Raw genomic sequence first — 19,740 nt, 5'->3', positions numbered from 1 at the left:
ACACAAGGTGGAATACTTCTAATCTTGAACAATGCCATTTCCGTTCTAGACCTCTTGCCTTATGCTTGAGGTCACACAGGTAATTATTGAACCAACGTGACTGTGATTTGGGGGAGCGCGGTTTTAACACAGCTGGCGCAGTCATGTCGAGTGTAGTTTTGAGCATTGAGTTTAAACTATCCACAAGCCTGTCTACTGATTGGGTATTTGCCACATGTGAAGCTAAGACATCAGGCAGTCTAGGTTCGAGTTCAGTCTTAGTTAAGGAGTTGATGCATCGCTGTAGTGATATAGTATAAGGTTGTTTTTCCACTAAACATGGCAGCGTAACTGTAAACTTAATAAGTGAGTGATCAGAGACCATAGATGTAAGAGGCATGATGTCAATATTCGTGACAGCAATAACACGTGCAAGAACCAGATCCAGGGTATTTCCAGTAATGTGCGTCGAGTCCTGAATGCATTGCCGAAATCCTAACCTGAGTTCACCTTGTTACTTTAAGGAAAACACCTTTGTCCTTTGGTAAGCTGAACGTGAGAGAAAATCTGTCCAGTTGGGGCCGTGTGGAAAAAAAAGCAGGTTTCTCTGCAGGGATCAAGCCCTTCTACTTCAGCTGCACGGACGGCAGAGACTGAAGGACACCATCAATACAATCTGCATACTAGTGTGTTAATAATTGTTAACTTTTAATGTTGTTAATTTTTAATTAATGTGTGTACTTATTCTAGTCCAACACCCAGTGAAAATTGACTGGATTTGTTTTTAATTCTGAGATGAGACCAAGTAATTTAAAAGGTTAAAATACTGGACTCAAGAACTAAGACCTGTCGGATATTGATGTGGGGGGAAAAAAAAATCTGTTGATGATTGATGTAATAATATTCCGTATGGGAAATATCTGGTTCACAAATAATGTAATGTTCACAAATAGCGTCTAAAATAACATTTCACTGTGAACACTTGCAAAGAGAATCATGTTTTATTTTGTTCTGGGGCCCTTTTCCTGTGTGTGTGTGTGTGTGTGTGTGTGTGTGTGTGTGTGTGTGTGTGTGTGTGCGTGTGTGCGTGTGTGCGTGTGTGCGTGCGTGTGTGCGTGTGTGCGTGTGTGTGTGTGTGTGTGTGTGTGTGTGTGTGTGTGTGTGTGTGTGTTGGGGGGGTATGCTATCATAGTGACGGGTTTGTTTTTGTTTTTTAATCCAGCGTGACCTTTTTTTATATATAAAATTTTATAGTTTTATAATTTTGTGTTGGGGATTTACAAGGAGTCCCTGAAGGCACCACGAGTGTTGCGTAAAGCTGACTGTGGCTACAGGTCAAAATGTTATTGTTTATTCTTCGAATACATTTAATGATTTTTACAAATAAATACATAAATAAATAATTAAACCTTTGAGGATTTTACATTCTCTGAAAGTTAGTTTTCTAAACGACCTGTCACGTGAGTGCTACATCATCGTGTCACAAGGTAAACAACATGGCCGCTTACATTGTTTTTAATTTTTAGCACAGCAGCTTGCAGCTCTGAAACGCTTCATTGTGTGCTGTCGTTTGAAAACAACAGCAACAACAACAACGTGTAGACTTTTAAAATCAGTAAGAATATTAAGTTGAGAATATTCTTGAGAAATAACGACAGCTTCGCTTGGATAAAAGGACATATAGCTCAGACGGGCTAACTGTTAGCTGCTAATTTTCAGTCCAGAGTCAGTTTAAATAAATTAATGGCTTCTGCGTTCGTGGTGGGAGAGAAATTCAGAAACAGGGTGACTCAGCTGTTGTTGAAGACGGAGTCACCGCTGTCTGGAGATCTAAGAGAAGAACTGGAGGAGATTATTGGAAGAACAGGACCAACAACAACACTAAGCTTCATCACGGCCAGAAAACTCCACAAACACCTTCAGGGCGCAGGTACATGATTTAAAATCGGAGTAAAATTGTTACTACTGGATTGCCATACTGTCAGCTGCTCCATCAGCCAGTTTAATGAACTCGAAAGTCACACAACAACATGTCTCAAAGCTTAAAGCAGAGGAAAAACGAGCACTCAGGGACCAGGAGTGGAGGTCAGGTCTTCCTCAGTGACACACTGAGGAAGACCTAGTTGAAACGCCTGAATGAATTCTGGTGTTGCTATGATTCTATGTTTAATCTCTTCCTCTGGCATCTTTAACACAGAGAGATTAGTTTTTATTTGACAGTTTCTTTCTTTAACAGTCTCAGCCAACAGTATGTCTTATTACTAGTGGCAGAGAGGTTAAGCAGCCACTGTCTGTGTACAGCAAGGGTCACATATGGTTCTCGGTGGTTGCCATCCGACACCTCTGGAGTTGTGGATGTGGCTAATCATGGCACCAGTGCATGCTCCCAGACCTGACTTACTTACACACACACACACACACACACACACACACACACACATATATATATAAATTTGGAGCTACAAAAAAAAAAAAAAAAAACCTCAAGTAAGTAAAATTAACTGCTCCTTTATGTAGAAAGGAACCAGTTGAGGTGGATTGGGTATCTGATTAAGATTCCGCCTGGAGGCCTCTGGGGGTTTTCTGAGTATGTACAATGGAAAAAAAAACCTGGATGTGAACACTGTCTTAATAAACTAGGAATATTTTAAGACATGCTGCCAGATTTCAGTAATCTTTACGACATTCACATTCTAGAGCTATATCATCAAGGTAAGGTTGGCACATTCATGTTGATTTGAAGAGGACCATTAAAAGAATTTAATACAGTGTGGCTTCAGTGTATTCAAATAATGCACACATAAGGCCAGTGAGGCCCAACATTAAGGGCCCCTTCACACATAACACGATTGAAGCCAACTAGCTCACGGAGGAGAAATTGGATGCCATTTGTGAAAAATGTGAGCTGCCTCCAACTCCTTGTTCATCTGTTGCTATAATTATTCACGCACACCAGTGGCTGAAAGACAGAGTGTGCCCTGTGAGAGCCTGTTCGATCCCTCTTGCGGCAGGTGTCGGACAAATTCCAGGTGACACATACAAACATCCAACACCGCTCACTTGACACTTGACACTCAGCAGACGATCACTTTCGAGCTGGATGTAAAATTTGTCTGAGTTCCCCCATGAGTGTGGCGCTGCAAAAAGCAACACACGTGGCATGCCAGAGTGTCAACCCCCCCCACAACATGTGTGCTGTGCATGTGAATCGCGTGTGTTGCGCTCCCCCCATCCGCAACATGTGGCGTGCTGGGGGTGCGAGTGGGAGGGGGGGGAGCATTTGCATGAACTGCTGATATGGTTGTACAGATGGGGAATGGGCCAGCCATGTTAGAGCGCACACAGCACAGTGAGCCGCCTCCCAGCTGCTGACCAGAGACTCACTGACTGCTGGAAATGACAGGTCAGTGCACAGGACGTGTCACATTACAAACACAGAGACCACAGCCAGGACAGGTATATTAAGTACTACATGACCTACATACACAATTACATAACAAATAACTAAAAAATAATGATCACAAAACAGAGAGTGATATGGTGTGACGCATGTGTCTGCTTGCTGTCCTCACGTGGTCATACATAAAAACATATATCGCTGTTGCAACTGGCAGCAGCGAGCGGGTGCACGGCATGCACATTGACAGGCTTTCCCAGGTGAAATGTACCATCAGATAATAACACGCAGTGGGTGAACTGAATGTCATGTCACCCATGTGAGCTCTGTTCCACATGATGCAGTGTCTGTCCTGCGGCGTGCCGTACACAGGACACGCGTGTCGGGCCTGAGACACTTGCGGGGCCAGCAGATGTGGACATGATAAGAGCGCACTGCTTCATTCATGTCATGTCATGACTGTATGACTATGACTATGGGTCATCTACAGAGGAACAGACGGTTCATACTTGTATTGTCCATTTGATAAGAGAGATTTAATAAAGTGCGATGTTTTTTATGGTGTGTGGTTTTATTTTTTCCTTCACAGCAGAGGCGCGATGTGGTGCAACATGTTCCAGCTGTTTTGTCCGTGTGTCGATGTTTTCATGGTTCTCTCACTCGGGCTGTTTCGCCCTGATTCCTACTTATTTGTGCTATGTGTGAAGGGGCCCTAAAGATTGAAGTTTTATCATAACTGTTTTTTCCCACATTCCAGGGTATCCTTTCTTCCTGCATGAGTTGTTGGAGGACAGCGCGCTGCACCTGCCAGAGTATGTTCAACCTCCGAGAGTAAGTGGACACATGAATGTATTTCATATTGTGTGTGTGTGTGCGTGTGTGCGTGCGTGCGCGCGTGCGTGCGCTTCCTCATTTTAATTCCATCACATATCACTGCTAAGCTGTGTTTACAGCAGTGACAATTCTACTTGGAAGTAGTATTTAGTTCAGGTTGGAGAGGATAAATGCCACAAAATATGGCAAGGGAGGTGAATTAGGTAATTAGCTGAAAAAATTGCCTAAAAACAAGTCTAAATATCATAGTCAGGTAAAGGAGATTGTAAATTAAAATAACAATACAGCCCCAATTCCAGTGAAGTTGGTACGTTGTGTAAAATGCAAATAAAAACAGAATATAGTGATTTGCAAATCCTCTTCAACCTATATTCAATTGAATACACCACAAAGACAAGATATTTAATGTTCAAACTGATAAACTTTATTGTTTTTTGTGCAAATATTTGTTCATTTTGAAATGGATGCCTGCAACACATTTCAAAAAAGCTGGGACAGTGGTATGTTTACCACTGTGTTACATCACCTTTCCTTCTAACAACACTCAGTAAGCGTTTGGGAACTGAGGACACTAATTGTTGAAGCTTTGTAGGTGGAATTCTTTCCCATTCTCGCTTGATGTATGATTTCAGTTGTTCAACAGTTGGGGGTCTCCGTTGTCGTATTTTGTACTTCATAATGCGGCACACATTTTCAATGGGCGACAGGTCTGAACTGCAGACAGGCCAGTCTAGTGCCCACACTCTTTTACTACAAAGCCACGCTGTTGTAACACGTGCAGAATGTGGCTTGGCATTGTCTTGCTGAAATAAACAGGAACGTCCCTGAAAAAGACCTTGCTTGGATGGCAGCATGTGTTGCTCCAAAACCTGGATGTACCTTTCAGCCTTGATGGTGTCATCGCAGATGTGTAAGTTGCCCATGCCATGGGCACTAACACACCCCCATACCATCACAGATGCTGGCTTTTGAACTTTGCACTGGTAACAATCTGGATGGTCTTTTTCCTCTTTTGTCCGAAGGATACGACGTCCATGATTTCCAAAAACAATTTGAAATGTGGACTCATCAGACCACAGCACACTTTTGCACTTTGCATTTGTCCATTTCAAATGAGCTCGGGCCCAAAGAAGGCGCTGGCGTTTCTGGATGTTGTTAATGTATGGCTTTCGCTTTGCATGGTAGAGTTTAAATTGCACTTGTAGATGTAGCGCAAACTGTGTTAACTGACAATGGTTTTCTGAAGTGTTCCTGAGCCCACGCGTTAAGATCCTTTACACAATGATGTCAGTTTTTAATGCAGTGCCGCCTGAGGGATCGAAGGTCACGGGCATTCAATGTTGGTTTTTAGCCTTACCGCTTACCTGTAGAAAGTTCTCCAGATTCTCTGACTCTTCTGATTATATTATGGACTGTAGATGATAGAATCCCTAAATTTCTTGCAATTGAATGTTGAGAAACATTGTTCTTAAACTGTTGGACTATTTTTTCACACAGTTGTTCACAAAGTGGTGATCCTCGCCCCATCTTTGCTTGTGAACAGCTGAGCCTTTTGGGGATGCTCCTTTTATACCCAATCATGACACTCACCATAGTGTCCTCAGTTCCCAAATGCTTATTGAATTTAGGATTCTATTGAATTTTAAATTCTATTCTTTAGAATAGAATTTAAAATTCTTCTTACTTATAAGGTTTTGAATAATCAGGTCCCATCTTATCTTAGGGACCTCGTAGTACCATATCACCCCAATAGAGCGCTTCGCTCTCAGACTGCAGGCTTACTTGTAGTTCCTAGGGTTTGTAAGAGTAGAATGGGAGGCAGAGCCTTCAGCTTTCAGGCTCCTCTCCTGTGGAACCAGCTCCCAATTCAGATCAGGGAGACAGACACCCTCTCTACTTTTAAGATTAGGCTTAAAACTTTCCTTTTTGCTAAAGCTTATAGTTAGGGCTGGATCAGGTGACCCTGAACCATCCCTTAGTTATGCTGCTATAGACGTAGACTGCTGGGGGGTTCCCATGATGCACTGTTTCTTTCTCTTTTTGCTCTGTATGCACCACTCTGCATTTAATCATTAGTGATCGATCTCTGCTCCCCTCCACAGCATCTCTTTTTCCTGGTTCTCTCCCTCAGCCCCAACCAGTCTCAGCAGAAGACTGCCCCTCCCTGAGCCTGGTTCTGCTGGAGGTTTCTTCCTGTTAAAAGGGAGTTTTTCCTTCCCACTGTAGCCAAGTGCTTGCTCACAGGGGGTCGTTTTGACCGTTGGGGTTTTACATAATTATTGTATGGCCTTGCCTTACAATATAAAGCGCCTTGGGGCAACTGTTTGTTGTGATTTGGCGCTATATAAAAAAAATTGATTGATTGATTGATTGATTGAGTGTTGTTAGAAGGAAAGGTGATGCAACACAGTGGTTAAGTGTTTTAGTTTTAAAGTAATGCACTAATTTTTAAGGTTTTAGTGTGGACATGCTTTATCCAGGTGCATTATGGGTACTGTCAGTACATTCACGACAGAAGAAATGCATTTGAGACAATCAGGCTCCACATGGACAACAGCATTAAACTGTTTGTATATTGTGCCTAAAACTCTTGTGAATATAATCTTTGGGTTTGTAGACATTGTTATTGTGTTTGTTTTATGTAAAAATGCCAGAAGAAGCCCAGGTTGCTTCTCCAAAAGCCAAAAAGTCTGTTAAATTGTGATTCAGGCCGTGTGATATAACCGGTGTCAAAATGCATAGAACACTGCCATCTACTGGCTACCATTTATATCACAGTGTTGTCGACTGCAGGATTTTAAAATTATCTGTAGGTTTCCAAAACCTGAGAGACCACACACGTGGAGATTAAAAAAAAAAAAAAATCATAGATCTGACAGGTTTAGTTGTACAGTGTGTGGTGTTAGCCACATGGTAAAAACAACACACACAAACAGATTTCACACACGAACATTCCCAGGTCAAACACCTCGCTTTCTGATTGGCTGTATGTCACATTTTGCTCCTCACGTCCTTCTTAACACACCACACACGGGCAGGAATATCTGATAAGATTATATTTAGCGTCATTACGATTGTCGGCGCGTCCTTAAGATTGTCGGAAGGGGAAGATCTGGTCCGATATTGGCCTAATTATCTTGCCATGTGAACCAGGCTTGATGTTATGACGCCTCACTGAGCGACTGATTGATCTGTTATAACACTGCACTGAGTTGCTAACCGATCAGATGTTATGACACCTCATGGAACGACTGATTGATGCGTTATGACACCGCACCGAACATGTTTTCACTATTATTTGATTTCTTTGTGCGACTGACATTGTTATTCAAGCATTCAAAAAGCGATTCCTATCGCTACACAATTCCAACCACACACGAGAAAGTTTTTTGACAGTTTTTGTTATTGAAAGAAACCTTGTCTCTCTGACCGGATGGAGTTGTAATGTCATCACGCGTGCGCTTAGGCGCTGTCTAGCGGGATCTTGAAAATGTCTTTCTTTTTTTATACAAATGAAAAAATTACATATTTTGCAAATGCACATTTATTTGTAAACACCAACATATGTTACATTGACTCACTTGTGTTGGTTTTTACATAGAATGAATGAATCAACCAATCAGTATGAGCGGAGGCTTAGTTTACCCATAATCCTCTTTGAGCATCTGTGTGTTAATGTTCAAATCTTCAGAATTAGTGCATTATTTTAAAATTAACAGATATGTGTTAAGCTAAAGCTAAACCATAATTTCAACCTGCTTTCCATTTCAAGACTTCTGCCTCATTGCTGGACCACTGTATCCCGTCAGGGTAAATTACGCTTTCCTACAGCAGGGGGCAGAGCGCACAAAGACAGAAGCGCTGGCTCATTGGCTGTTTGGATTTGTGATCGGCATTGGTTCTGTTAGAAGCTTTGGCAGTGTTTAAACTCAAAATCAGCTTATTAGTAGCTGAGAGCGTATTTGAGGTAAAATTGAAAGTTATCTGTAGCTTCCAACAAGTTTTTAGGCAGGTTATCAGTTTAGCATTAAAAAAGATAACTTTTCAGTTAGCTGATTACCAGTTATTGAAGCTAACTTTTTGATTAGCTGTGTCCACCACTGGGACTGGAGTTATGCTGAGCAGGGACAGGCGGGCAGAGGGACACACGGACAGATGCAAAGCCTTCGCAATACCTGATGGCTATATTTTGATGGCCTCGGGTAAAAATCAAATGCCGGGAGGCCTTTTCTTCATCTGCAGCTCATTTGTGGTTGAATTTTGAACTTCTATATTTTAAAACAAAAATCGAAATATGCATCTCCCCTGTGTTAAACTGACTCAAAAGCAGATGAAGAGCCACAGGCGGTGTCAGTCATGATGTCTTTGCTAATTTAAACACAACTGATATGTCAACATGTCCTTGTTTGTACTTTGTACCTGTCAAATATTGGTTGAAATAGTAATCCTCATGAGGACTATCATCCTAAATGTTTCTTAAAATAAAAGTTGTCTGAGTTGAAAACATGCAAAATGAATCAATCTCTTATTGCAGAACCCAGAGTTGGTTGCACGCCTGGAGAAGATCAAAGCCAAAGTAGCTAATGAGGAATACAACAGGATCACCCGTAATGTCAATGCTCAGGTATATATTCGTTGTTGTTGTTGTTGTTCTTCTTCTTATTATTAGTAGTAGTGGTGGTATTAGTAGTGTTGCTGCTGTTTTTGTTATTGTCTCAAGTTTGTATGCTGTTTGGTAAGAAATTGTAGAAATATTATGAAAATAGCATGTTGCCTGTGGGGATCCACAGGCTCTAGATTGGGTAGTGTTTATAAAATAGGTAGCTGACATGTTGTCAAGGGTGGTAATAAATTAAGCAAAGCTTGTATAATTAGTTGGAACAGCGTGTGAGTCCAAAATGTTTTAAGAGCCTCAGACCTCAATGATTTTTAGAAGAGGAACTCAGCCCTTTTATTTCCTGCTAATTATGTAATTTGTTTATGTTAATTTACTTTCTTAATGTATTTATAAGTTGTTTAGGCTCTTGTTATCATATACACACTATAACTATTGTTGTTATTATTATTTTATTTTTACTTATATTTTGTCATTTCATTTTTAAATGGACCACAATGGAAATAAGTGTTTTCATTTTCTTGTATCATCTATGTATTTTTAACATTATTTACAATTTTATTATGTACTTACATAGAACCTCAAAACCCTGAACTCCCATGGTTCATTGCAACACAATGTCCATTGTTTACTGGTTAGCTTAAATTGCTCATTTCTCCAAACATATTTGTCCCATCAACTTTCTGTTTTCGCAGTGTTCATCCTTGACCCAAAATACATAAGCATACCAAACAGCAAATGTCAGCTGTCATCGGTTTTTGCATGACTGAAGCCATACACACAGAGGCCACTTGGGTATTATAATATAGATGCAAATATTGACTCTTCTGACATACAAAATTGAAGGATTCTTCATACTGTTTGGAAGACAGGGAATGCTTTTGTTGTTACTGTTGTTGTTGATGCCTGTTCAGACAAGTGGAACATGCACTAAATGTAATGTAAAAGAGTAAAGGCAGCGTAAAGATTTTTTTAAAAGTCCAGATCCTGTGTTGAATTGTGTGATTAATGAATATTTTTCTTTGATCTTCAGGAAATAAATCGTAGAGGAACTTTAACAGATTTTGGACACCAAGGTTAGTTTGATGACCATGTGTGCTTCATGTATCTCACAGACTTCATTTTACTAATTAGTTCATTTCTTTTAGTTTGGTTTTAAATAACCATTCATGTGAATAAGCAAAACATTAACATCATTGTGACACAAGTTTGTCATTACCACACACAAAACCTGTAAAATGTCCCTCAATATAGATTTTTAATTCATTAATTTCTTAGGTAATGTGTATATATATATATATATATATATATATATATATATATATATATATATATATATATATATCCCCACTGGTGTATTTGTTTCATGTGTTGTTAAACCAGTTATATTGTTGTGAGGTTTTTAACCTGACATGACGGTACCACTAAATAGGTCACTTTTTTGTTGCTTTTTTTATATGAGCTCTATGTTATTTTGTTACACTGACATTGAACATTACTGATGCATTTTTCTTGCCTGTTTTTCTGCAGTGCGATCAGTGAAAACACTTGTGGTGACCATATTTAACTTTTTGGTGACGGTGGTTGCTGCTTTTGCGTGTTCCTATATGGGCAGTCAGTATCTGTTCACTGAGACAGCAGCGGTAAGACATTTATCATCCTCAACACATACTAACCCTCTGTTATACATGCCAGTTTTTCCATGCAGAGAAGTGATGTGCGCCAAAAAAAAACAAACATTTTAAAGTAAGTGTTAAACTTTGAGAATAAACTGTATTTCATAAGTGTATTATGAAGTCTTATTTATAAACATTAACAATTGTCCAGTGGTACTTTTTGGGGGTTGGGGCCAGACTCATCAAGCTCACCAGGAGAGCTGGCTCTGTCCTGGGGGTTGAGCTGGAGTGCTGTGTGATAATGCATTTCGCCAGGCTTGTTCCATGTGATGTGAGCAAAATCAAAGCCAGCACACCTGTAGGATAACTCCATCACAACCTCAGTGCTTCCAGAAAACCTCCTGGTGATGTTACAGCATATAGGATGACTTTACGGGCTCCACGCAAGGGATTTCTGAATTTGCCAAAGGAAGAAATGCAAAAAGAAAACTGTTTTGTTGAAAATGTATCCCTGGTTAAAACAAGACAACAGCACAATGATGGAATGTCCAGGTTCACCACAGACACCCTCCTGGACCCTGTAAGGGTTAGCAAGGTACAGCTTAGGTTTCAAACTGACCTTCCAGGATATATCCATGAAAGCGAGATGGAATTAACACTACAGTAACTCTCTATTACAACTGTATAAGTTAAAAATGTTTGAACCTGTGTTGTGTGACGTCGTCTTTTTGTTTGTTTGTGGCGTTTGTTTTGCAGCGAGTGATATCTGCGGTGATTGCTGCCTCAGTTGTTGGGCTTGCTGAGCTGTATGTTCTGGTGCGAACCATGGAGGGAGAATTAGGAGAACCATAACACAGCTGTGAACATGGAACCAGGGAAATATCATAACCACCGCTGTGGAACAACATAACCATAGTAGCCATCAAAGCTAAACTTTGTCCAGCCTACTGTCTGTGGAAGCCTGTTGTTTCATTTCAAACTTAACTTCTGAAGTTTGTGTACGTTTTTGTTTAATAGTTAAATTGAGTGTATTTTCAAAGTTAATCATACTTTCCTTTAAATTTTACCTTGATGCTGTTTAATAAAATTGTGTTGATTATTATACAGTTAATAAACGTTTATGAATATAATGGTAAGAATCTATGGATGCAAATTTTCTTTCCATTGCACAAATGGAAATCATTATTTGTTTTGTAAAACACAGAAATAGACAATGCAAAGTCCAAGTGCTGCAGATGATTTGCTTGCTTCATGGACACATTTTTTTCAGAAAGGGATTGGAGTTGTTCAGTGAAGTGAAATATATGGAACCAAACAGCATAAAAATTATGTAAATCATACAATGGACTATTTTTGTATAGAGTGGGATATATAATCAATGCCACATGACATGCAATCCGCCAATCAAATGAAAAGGATCTATTTAGGTGTTATCCATATATTTTTCCCCATTTCTCTGAAAACTGCTTTTTATTTTATTTATTTTATTTATTTATTTTTGCATTTACTAAAGTTATTAGCTTTAACTTTTATTTATTGCCATTCAAATCACCTCTGTGTTTTTAACCACTGAGGCCTCTGTTTCCAGACCGTTTTGTTGTGACCATGTGAACTGTTTTGATGTAGTTTTTCTGTTGTTTGATTTGGCATTTGATGATAATTACTTTCAATTACATTTTTGTCTGAAAAGTGCAGCATAAATATTGTTATTGTAAAGGCAATCCAAAATGAATCATTCCAGTACTTATTCCCATTCTGGTTCTAAGGGCCTCTGTTTTGGGTGCTGTGCACATTTCGGTTAAACAGATGTTCTTAATACAACCCCTGGCAAAAATTATGGAATCACCGGCCTCGGAGGATGTTCATTCAGTTGTTTAATTTTGTAGAAAAAAAGCAGATCACAGACATGACACAAAACTAAAGTCATTTCAAATGGCAACTTTCTGGCTTTAAGAAACACTATAAGAAATCAAGAAAAAAAGATTGTGGCAGTCAGTAACGGTTACTTTTTTAGACCAAGCAGAGGAAAAAAATATGGAATCGCTCAATTCTGAGGAAAAAATTATGGAATCACCCTGTAAATTTTCATCCCCAAAACTAACACCTGCATCATATCAGATCTGTTTGTTAGTCTGCATCTAAAAAGGAGTGAACACACCTTGGAGACCTGTTGCACCAAGTGGACTGACATGAATCATGGCTCCAACACGAGAGATGTCAATTGAAACAAAGGAGAGGATTATCAAACTCTTAAAAGAGAGTAAATCATCATGCAATGTTGCAAAAGATGTTGGTTGTTCACAGTCAGCTGTGTCTAAAGTCTGGACCAAATACAAACAACATGGGAAGGTTGTTAAAGGCAAACATACTGGTAGACCAAGGAAGACATCAAAGCGTCAAGACAGAAATCTTAAAGCAATATGTCTCAAAAATCGAAAAATGTACAAAAAACAAATGAACGAATGGGAGGAAACTGGAGTCAACGTCTGTGACCGAACTGTAAGAAACCGCCTAAAGGAAATGGGATTTGCATACAGAAAAGCTAAACGAAAGGCATCATTAACACCTAAACAGAAAAAAACAGGGTTACAATGGGTTAAGGAAAAGCAATTGTGGACTGTGGATGACTGGATGAAAGTCATATTCAGTGATGAATCTAAAATCTGCATTGGGCAAGGTGATGATGCTGGAACTTTTGTTTGGTGCTGTTCCAATGAGATTTATAAAGATGACTGCCTGAAGAGAACATGTAAATTTCCACAGTCATTGATGATATGGGGCTCCATGTCAGGTAAAGGCACTGGGGAGATGGCTGTCATTACATCATCACTAAATGCACAAGTTTATGTTGATATTTTGGACAATTGAAAGGATGTTTGGGGATGATGAAATCATTTTTCAAGATGATAATGCATCTTGCCATAGAGCAAAAACTGCAAAAACATTCCTTGCAAAAAGACACATAGGGTCAATGTCAATGAGCAGATCTGATTTGATGCAGGTATTAATTTGGGGGATGAAAATTTACAGGGTGATTCCATAATTTTTTCCTCAGAATTGAGTGATTCCATATTTTTTTCCTCTGCTTGGTCTAAAAAAAGTAACCGTTACTGACTGCCACAATCTTTTTTCTTGATTTCTTATAGTGTTTCTTAAAGCCAGAAAGTTGCCATTTGAAATGACTTTAGTTTGTGGCATGTCTGTGATCTGCTTTTTTTCTACAAAATTAAACAACTGAATGAACATCCTCTGAGGCCGGTGATTCCATAATTTTTGCCAGGGGTTGTATTACGATTCTGAAATTAGACTGAAATAAGTCCAGAGCTTTAAAGGTGTTTTATATATATATATATATATATATATATATATATATATATATATATATATATATATATATATATATATATATATATATATAATAGTGTTGAAGCAATGAAAGTTGTGATTCAGAGGGATAAAATGCTTGAAAAAAAATGTACATACTGCATATAAATTTAGTAAAGCATGTTTGGAACAGATCAAAGGATTTTAAGCAGTTTTTAGTTCAACTTTTTATGTGCATTTGTAGTGCACATAAAAAGCATTGGAATTGTACTTATTTGTATTATTTGTCATGCCTTGTCAAAAGAAACAAAAACAAGTTTTATATAATTCTGAAAATGGCTCTTTAGTATGACAATAAAAGTATAAATTATATTTAAACATATATAATAAGTATTCCCTCTCTGTAATATAAATTTTTCTTTTTTATAGCTAGTTGTCTTTAGTGATCAAACAAAAAAAGAAAAAGAAAAACTGGACAGATTTGACCAAAACTTGGCGGGAACATTACTTGTGTTCCAGACGATTACATTTTAGAACAGAATGGTCAAGGTCAGGCAAAAATATAGCCCAACAAAGAGCAATCTGAGATTTCTGACATCCGCCTATGCTGATCTGGGTCAGTGTAGTCTTCCATGCCTTAATATGTATCTGTGGTGCAAATTTGTTGAAAATCCGTGACGTAGTTTTTTTTTTTAAGTAATCCTTCAAAGCCTATATAAAGTGAAATCTTGATCCAGAATTTGGATCCAGACCACCTTCAAAATTTAATGGGGTCTTCCATGGCTTAATATCTATCTGATACCAGTTTGTGTAGATATTTGAACAAATGCTCATACTGATCAGTAAAATATTTGTGATGGATTGTATAGTGACTTAATGATAAAGTTACAATGAAGTCATATAGTTTAAAAAAACCTTACGTGGAGGGTATGCATCCTCCCTCTGAGGCCTTTCATTTAGAGTAAAGAAACCTGAATTTTAAAATTTGCATTTGATGTTATGAAACAAAAATATGTAGAATTGGTGTGAGTACATTTTACATTGTCTTCTGAATAAAGCAGTTTATATTTACTCTTTGACCGTCTTTGAAACATTCCACCAGCTGTGATTTCACTAAGTAATTTTGTTTCCGGAACTGTTGTGTTTTAGTTTATTCTCCTCATCGTCAGTCTCCAACAAACAGATGTGATAATTGACTTCTGATCTGTGTTTACTGTATCAGGATGCTTTTCCTCTCCAAACACACACACACATATCTATAAAGAAGAAAAAAAAAAATCAATTACTCTGCTGAGGAGCTGAGGAAATCCTCTATCTTATTTCAAAACAACTCCAATATAATCCAATATAATACAGGATATCGTCTTCTCTGATACAGAATTTTATTTTCGTCAACTGTTTCACCCCTGGTAATATCAGATGAAGGATTAAGTGCTGTAACTACATCTGGAATACAAAAAAGTATCATCCTGAAATCTGATATGTGACACCCAGATTAAAGGTTTATTGGAAGATTATTTGGTATTAAAGATTATTATGTGGAGATCATTGTGCAGCCCTGGCCTCAGACCGACCAGCGGTGTGTGTATTATACCTTCCATGTAATATTTCAAAACTTAAATCCAGGCAGAATTACTGAGCCAGTAAGCTGATAGACCCTGAGCTCTGGCTTTAATTTAGTTTTTATTTTTGTTCCTGCTGTCTACCTCCCATCATCACTATTTACAGAGAGGCTCTCTCTCTAAATATAAATGATTATTTCTGGTACCTGACCACAAGAAATCACTTTAATCAGGATGTTTTCAAAGATAATATGCAGGTCGGAGGATTCAATACACCACATTACAACTTTGAGCAAGAAATCCGGAAGAATTTTCATCAATTATGACAGTAACTCAGCTGCCACAACATGTTATGTTTTATTCATTCTGTCAGCAGAAAACTTTTACTCATGTCTGTCATCAAAATGAGACAGAACAAGTCCTGAATTTCAAGCTTTGGTTATTAAATGTCACTTGATCCACTGCGTTAAATGGAAATAACTCATAACATAAAACATGCAAATGGAACAAACAAATTCAGTATTTAACAATCAAAATAAAACAAGAACCATGGCAAAATGTTACAATTTTCTTGCATTTTTAATTAAAAAATTTAATTTAATCCTGAAGCGGAGTTTGATCCTGATTGCTGACATTTGATTGTGACCTTTGATTTTAATCGCTGTGGCTTATGTCGATTGTTGTCCTTTGATTGTGATCTTTGATCCTGGCTACTGAATTTGATCCTGATTGCTGAGCCTTGACTGACTGCTAGTCTTCTTCAATCATCTTTGACAATGTTCCTGGCATTTGATCCTGCTCACTGATATTTGAGCTTGATTGCTGATTGCTTTGATCTTGCAATCAGGATTAAAGGAATTGGTTCCCAAAATTAGCATGAAAGATCAAAGTCAGGATCTGCAACAAAATTTAATGCTTTCTTTATTGGTCCGTGTCCCACCCCTTCACCAAATTTTGTTGCAGTTGATTAATTAGTTTTGTTCAGTACTATAAGCAAATACTGTAAATGTTAGTAATCACATACTGCAAACTCATTGGTGGACAGAAAAAAACTTGGAATTCATTTAGTTTGTGCTCAAAGAATGATCTACATGATCTGTAAATGATCAGATTGTGGTATTGATTAAAGTAGTAAAGTATCAGTTCATAAGATATTTGCCAAATATCACAACTTTTCTTCACAATCATCAAAATGTTTGTCCATTCAATGATTCTACCTCATTGGAAGAGTTATAATGAAAATAAAGGTGGTGGGTGGGAGGCTGTTCAGCTTTGAGTGCTTCTTTGTTGGTTCACTCGCTGGATAATTCAAAATCAATAAAATGACTTTTACAAACCACACGCACACATATCTATATCCATTGCAAAGTTTGAGACTCCATACACTTGGTTATATGTAAGAATTTTAAAACTCTACGTTTTTGAGGTTGGTGGATGTGTGCACTCTAATTCAAGTCCTTCTAGTTTAAACCCTATTGTTTGATGGGACAAACATGATGTAGCAGAAATAGAAGTGCTGTTTGCAAAATTATCCAAAATAGTTCATTCTTTGCTACAAAACTGATCAGAAATCCAGAAAGTTGGTGACAATAGCAGCATTGTAGATGAGATCTGAGATGTAGCCCATAGAGGTTTGTGGTCCCATTTGTAGGTGGTGGTGGGGTCCTTGGCCTTGGGTGATATCCCAGTACATTGATTGAGAAGGGACTACCTGGTCAACAGAGGCATGACCTCCACCTCCAGTGCTGCTGGATGCATACACAGCCTGATGAACCCCAGGTGGACCCAAATTCTGTGGCTTCAGGTTCCTGAAGGTCTGGGTGAAGCTGACATCCCTGTAGAACCTGGAGGAATCTGAGTGGCGAGGCTGCTTGATAGGCTGGTGAATGAAAGTGGGGAGATGCCTGAGGTGCTGTCTCTGGCGCTCCTCCTCCCAGAGACAAGACTCAGAGACCTTGGGGGAGCACACTAAAGGCTGCTGGTGGATGGATGATGAAGACGGTGATGACAATGCTGGGTTGTTGTAGATTTGGATCCAGTCTGGATAAATCTGTGGAGCATTTTCACCGGGGTGGTTTTGCTCGGACCTGAATCTGTCTGCCAGGGTGGCAGAAGTGTGGAAAGAGGACGTCATTAGCCTGGCATTTGGCCCCATATGCCCTCGACCTCCAAGGGCCATTTTGGTGGACTTGGACACTATCCCAGTCTTGATACTTCTGGCTCTTCTGTTCTGAAACCAAACCTGTTGAGAAAAACATGTTTGTCACTTGATTGATTGATCAGTTGATCAATCAATCAAAGTTCTAATCATTGATCATCTGTAATGAAAACTTGAACATTGATTTTAAGTAAGTTCCACTGTATTTAATTTCTTCAGTACACTTGACACCTTTTAGTTCTTGAACTGATAACAACAACAGAAGGACATATGTAGATGTGAGGAGCAGATGCACCTGTATCTTGCTTTCTGGCAGGTGGGTGTTTGCTGCCAGTCTCTCCCTCAGGGTGATGTCTGGGTACGGGGTCACAGCAAAGGCCTGCTCCAGTTCTGACAGCTGGGCGCGGGTAAAGATTGTCCGCTTTCTTTTCCTCTGACCTTCCATCAAAGCTGCTGCTCTGTCTGAGGGCTCTGGAGATGACTCCACACTCTCACTGGTGCCATCTGTGAGCAAAGGTCACAGCAAATGAAAAGAAAAGAAAAAAAAAACAACAAACAAACACCCCCCCCCCCAAAAAAAAACACAGACCCCCTGAACAACAACAAGAGAAAGGACCACAGTATTAAAGGCCATATTACTGTGCAAAAGTCTTATATTACACAAGCAAAATAAATAAATAAATATTCCAAATGCAAAGCTGTTACAAAATAAATATGACAACTCCTCATTGTTAAAACAGTTATTATTATTATTATTATTATTATTATTATTATTATTTGTGAACTCTTCACTGGTTCTCGAAGAACATCATGTCTATCAAAACATTATTCGTTGGTCTGTTGTCTTTGTGGGCTCATGCTTTGGGATGGAAATCTACAAAATTATTATTTATATAAAAAAAATTCAACCTGAAATGACCTGTTACTTTATTTAATACACTATTTTCTTTAATGGGATAGACCAAAGTGTTTTTAAACTAATATTTGGTAATTTCCAATTTAGCTTTTATTAACACACAAAAGAAGAAAAAACATCCATAAATTGATTTATACACAAAGGCTTGGATGCTTTGGATTCTTTCTTTCTTTCTTTCGTTCTTTCTTTCTTTCCCAGTTATTTTATAGTTGTGCATGAAATTGATAAAGGAAAACTCTGAAACATCCAAAGATGAGTAATGATAAATTTGGAGCTCGTATTGTGACTCACCTTTCCAATTATCCTGTTCTCCAAATAAACTTTTGAGGTCCATGAAATCTTTTTGTTGCTTCTGTCTGAGTAAAGGGAAGTCTGTATCCATGAAGAGAGCCATCACTGATCCACATCACTCACTCTAAAAACTGATCCGTGCATGAGCACAAGCAACTGCTTCTTATACCCGGAGCACCCACACTCACCATAACCCGGGTGTTACTGTGTTTGGCTTTAATCCCTGACTGTGGGAATCCTTGATATCTCAAAATGAGTCTTTATTTAAGAGCTATTATTAAAATCAATTTCTCACCTCTGATCATAATTCATATGAATAACAGACTTTTTAGATATTCATTTTTTAAAATAACTTTTTTTTGGGGGGGGGGGGGGGGTTGAGTGAGGATAAAATATTTGACGATAACCACAAACTATACACATTTCTAATAAAATATAGTGTTATGAAATTTGATGTCTACTGTTTTGAGTAGTTGATGTGGGACTGAAAGCACAGGTGTGCCTTCTAACCCTCTTCTGTCCCTTTCTGTGTTGGGAATGGTGTTTGCTAAGATCGTTCTCAATAAGATTCAATGCCAGCTGCTTGCTGTTTAGCAAGACACTTGTTTCACATTCCAGCAAGTCAAGTATCATCCACATCCAGTTCTTCAAGTACGTTGTACTCACTGAATTTCGGCAGTGCTCCTTCCCAGCCTATGTTGATTTTTGCAAAGTATGATTTGACTCATCGGTCTCCTCTGTGGGACATCCTGATATTTGCAGGATCACCAACAAGTTGATGGCCTATGCACAAGTACAGTGCTGTGAGGAGTGGAGACAGAATCTCTGGCTTCTTCCCAGTGAAATCTGGTGTTTGTTGGTTGAGAATATATTCTGGCTCCTCCATCTAGTGATTGGATTGACTGGGTGTTGGGTAAGGCCATGAAGTCCAGTGACTTGGGTGCCTTCATCTATGAGGAAAGCTTCACTTACCTTGACTTTGTGGATGATATTGTGAAGTTTGTGGAATCAATGGATACTCTGATTGCAGCATTTAAGAAGCTGAGAG

At 38.7% G+C, this 19,740-nt stretch overlaps 2 protein-coding genes across 2 annotated transcripts; one reads left to right on the top strand and one right to left on the bottom strand.

Moving 5' to 3' along the window:
* Positions 1 to 1,437: 1,437 nt before the first annotated feature.
* On the top strand, positions 1,438 to 11,547 carry tmem199 (transmembrane protein 199). The gene is made up of 6 exons (XM_034167777.1): positions 1,438 to 1,909; positions 4,134 to 4,207; positions 8,745 to 8,834; positions 9,859 to 9,901; positions 10,356 to 10,468; positions 11,198 to 11,547. Exons 1-6 carry the CDS (start codon positions 1,723 to 1,725, stop codon positions 11,291 to 11,293), a joined length of 603 nt encoding a protein of 200 aa, XP_034023668.1. The 5' UTR covers positions 1,438 to 1,722; the 3' UTR covers positions 11,294 to 11,547.
* Positions 11,548 to 16,769: 5,222 nt separating this feature from the next.
* sebox (SEBOX homeobox) lies at positions 16,770 to 18,795 on the bottom strand. Its single transcript, XM_034168747.1, has 3 exons — positions 18,693 to 18,795; positions 17,781 to 17,989; positions 16,770 to 17,569 (listed from the first exon to the last, which is right to left on the bottom strand). Exons 1-3 carry the CDS (start codon positions 18,793 to 18,795, stop codon positions 16,892 to 16,894), a joined length of 990 nt encoding a protein of 329 aa, XP_034024638.1. The 3' UTR covers positions 16,770 to 16,891.
* Positions 18,796 to 19,740: the final 945 nt, after the last annotated feature.

Source organism: Thalassophryne amazonica, chromosome 4 (genome assembly GCF_902500255.1).
Source record: "Thalassophryne amazonica chromosome 4, fThaAma1.1, whole genome shotgun sequence".
NCBI lineage: Eukaryota > Metazoa > Chordata > Actinopteri > Batrachoidiformes > Batrachoididae > Thalassophryne > Thalassophryne amazonica.
Note: the sequence above shows the minus strand (reverse complement) of the source record. Positions and strands in the feature narration are given on the sequence as shown.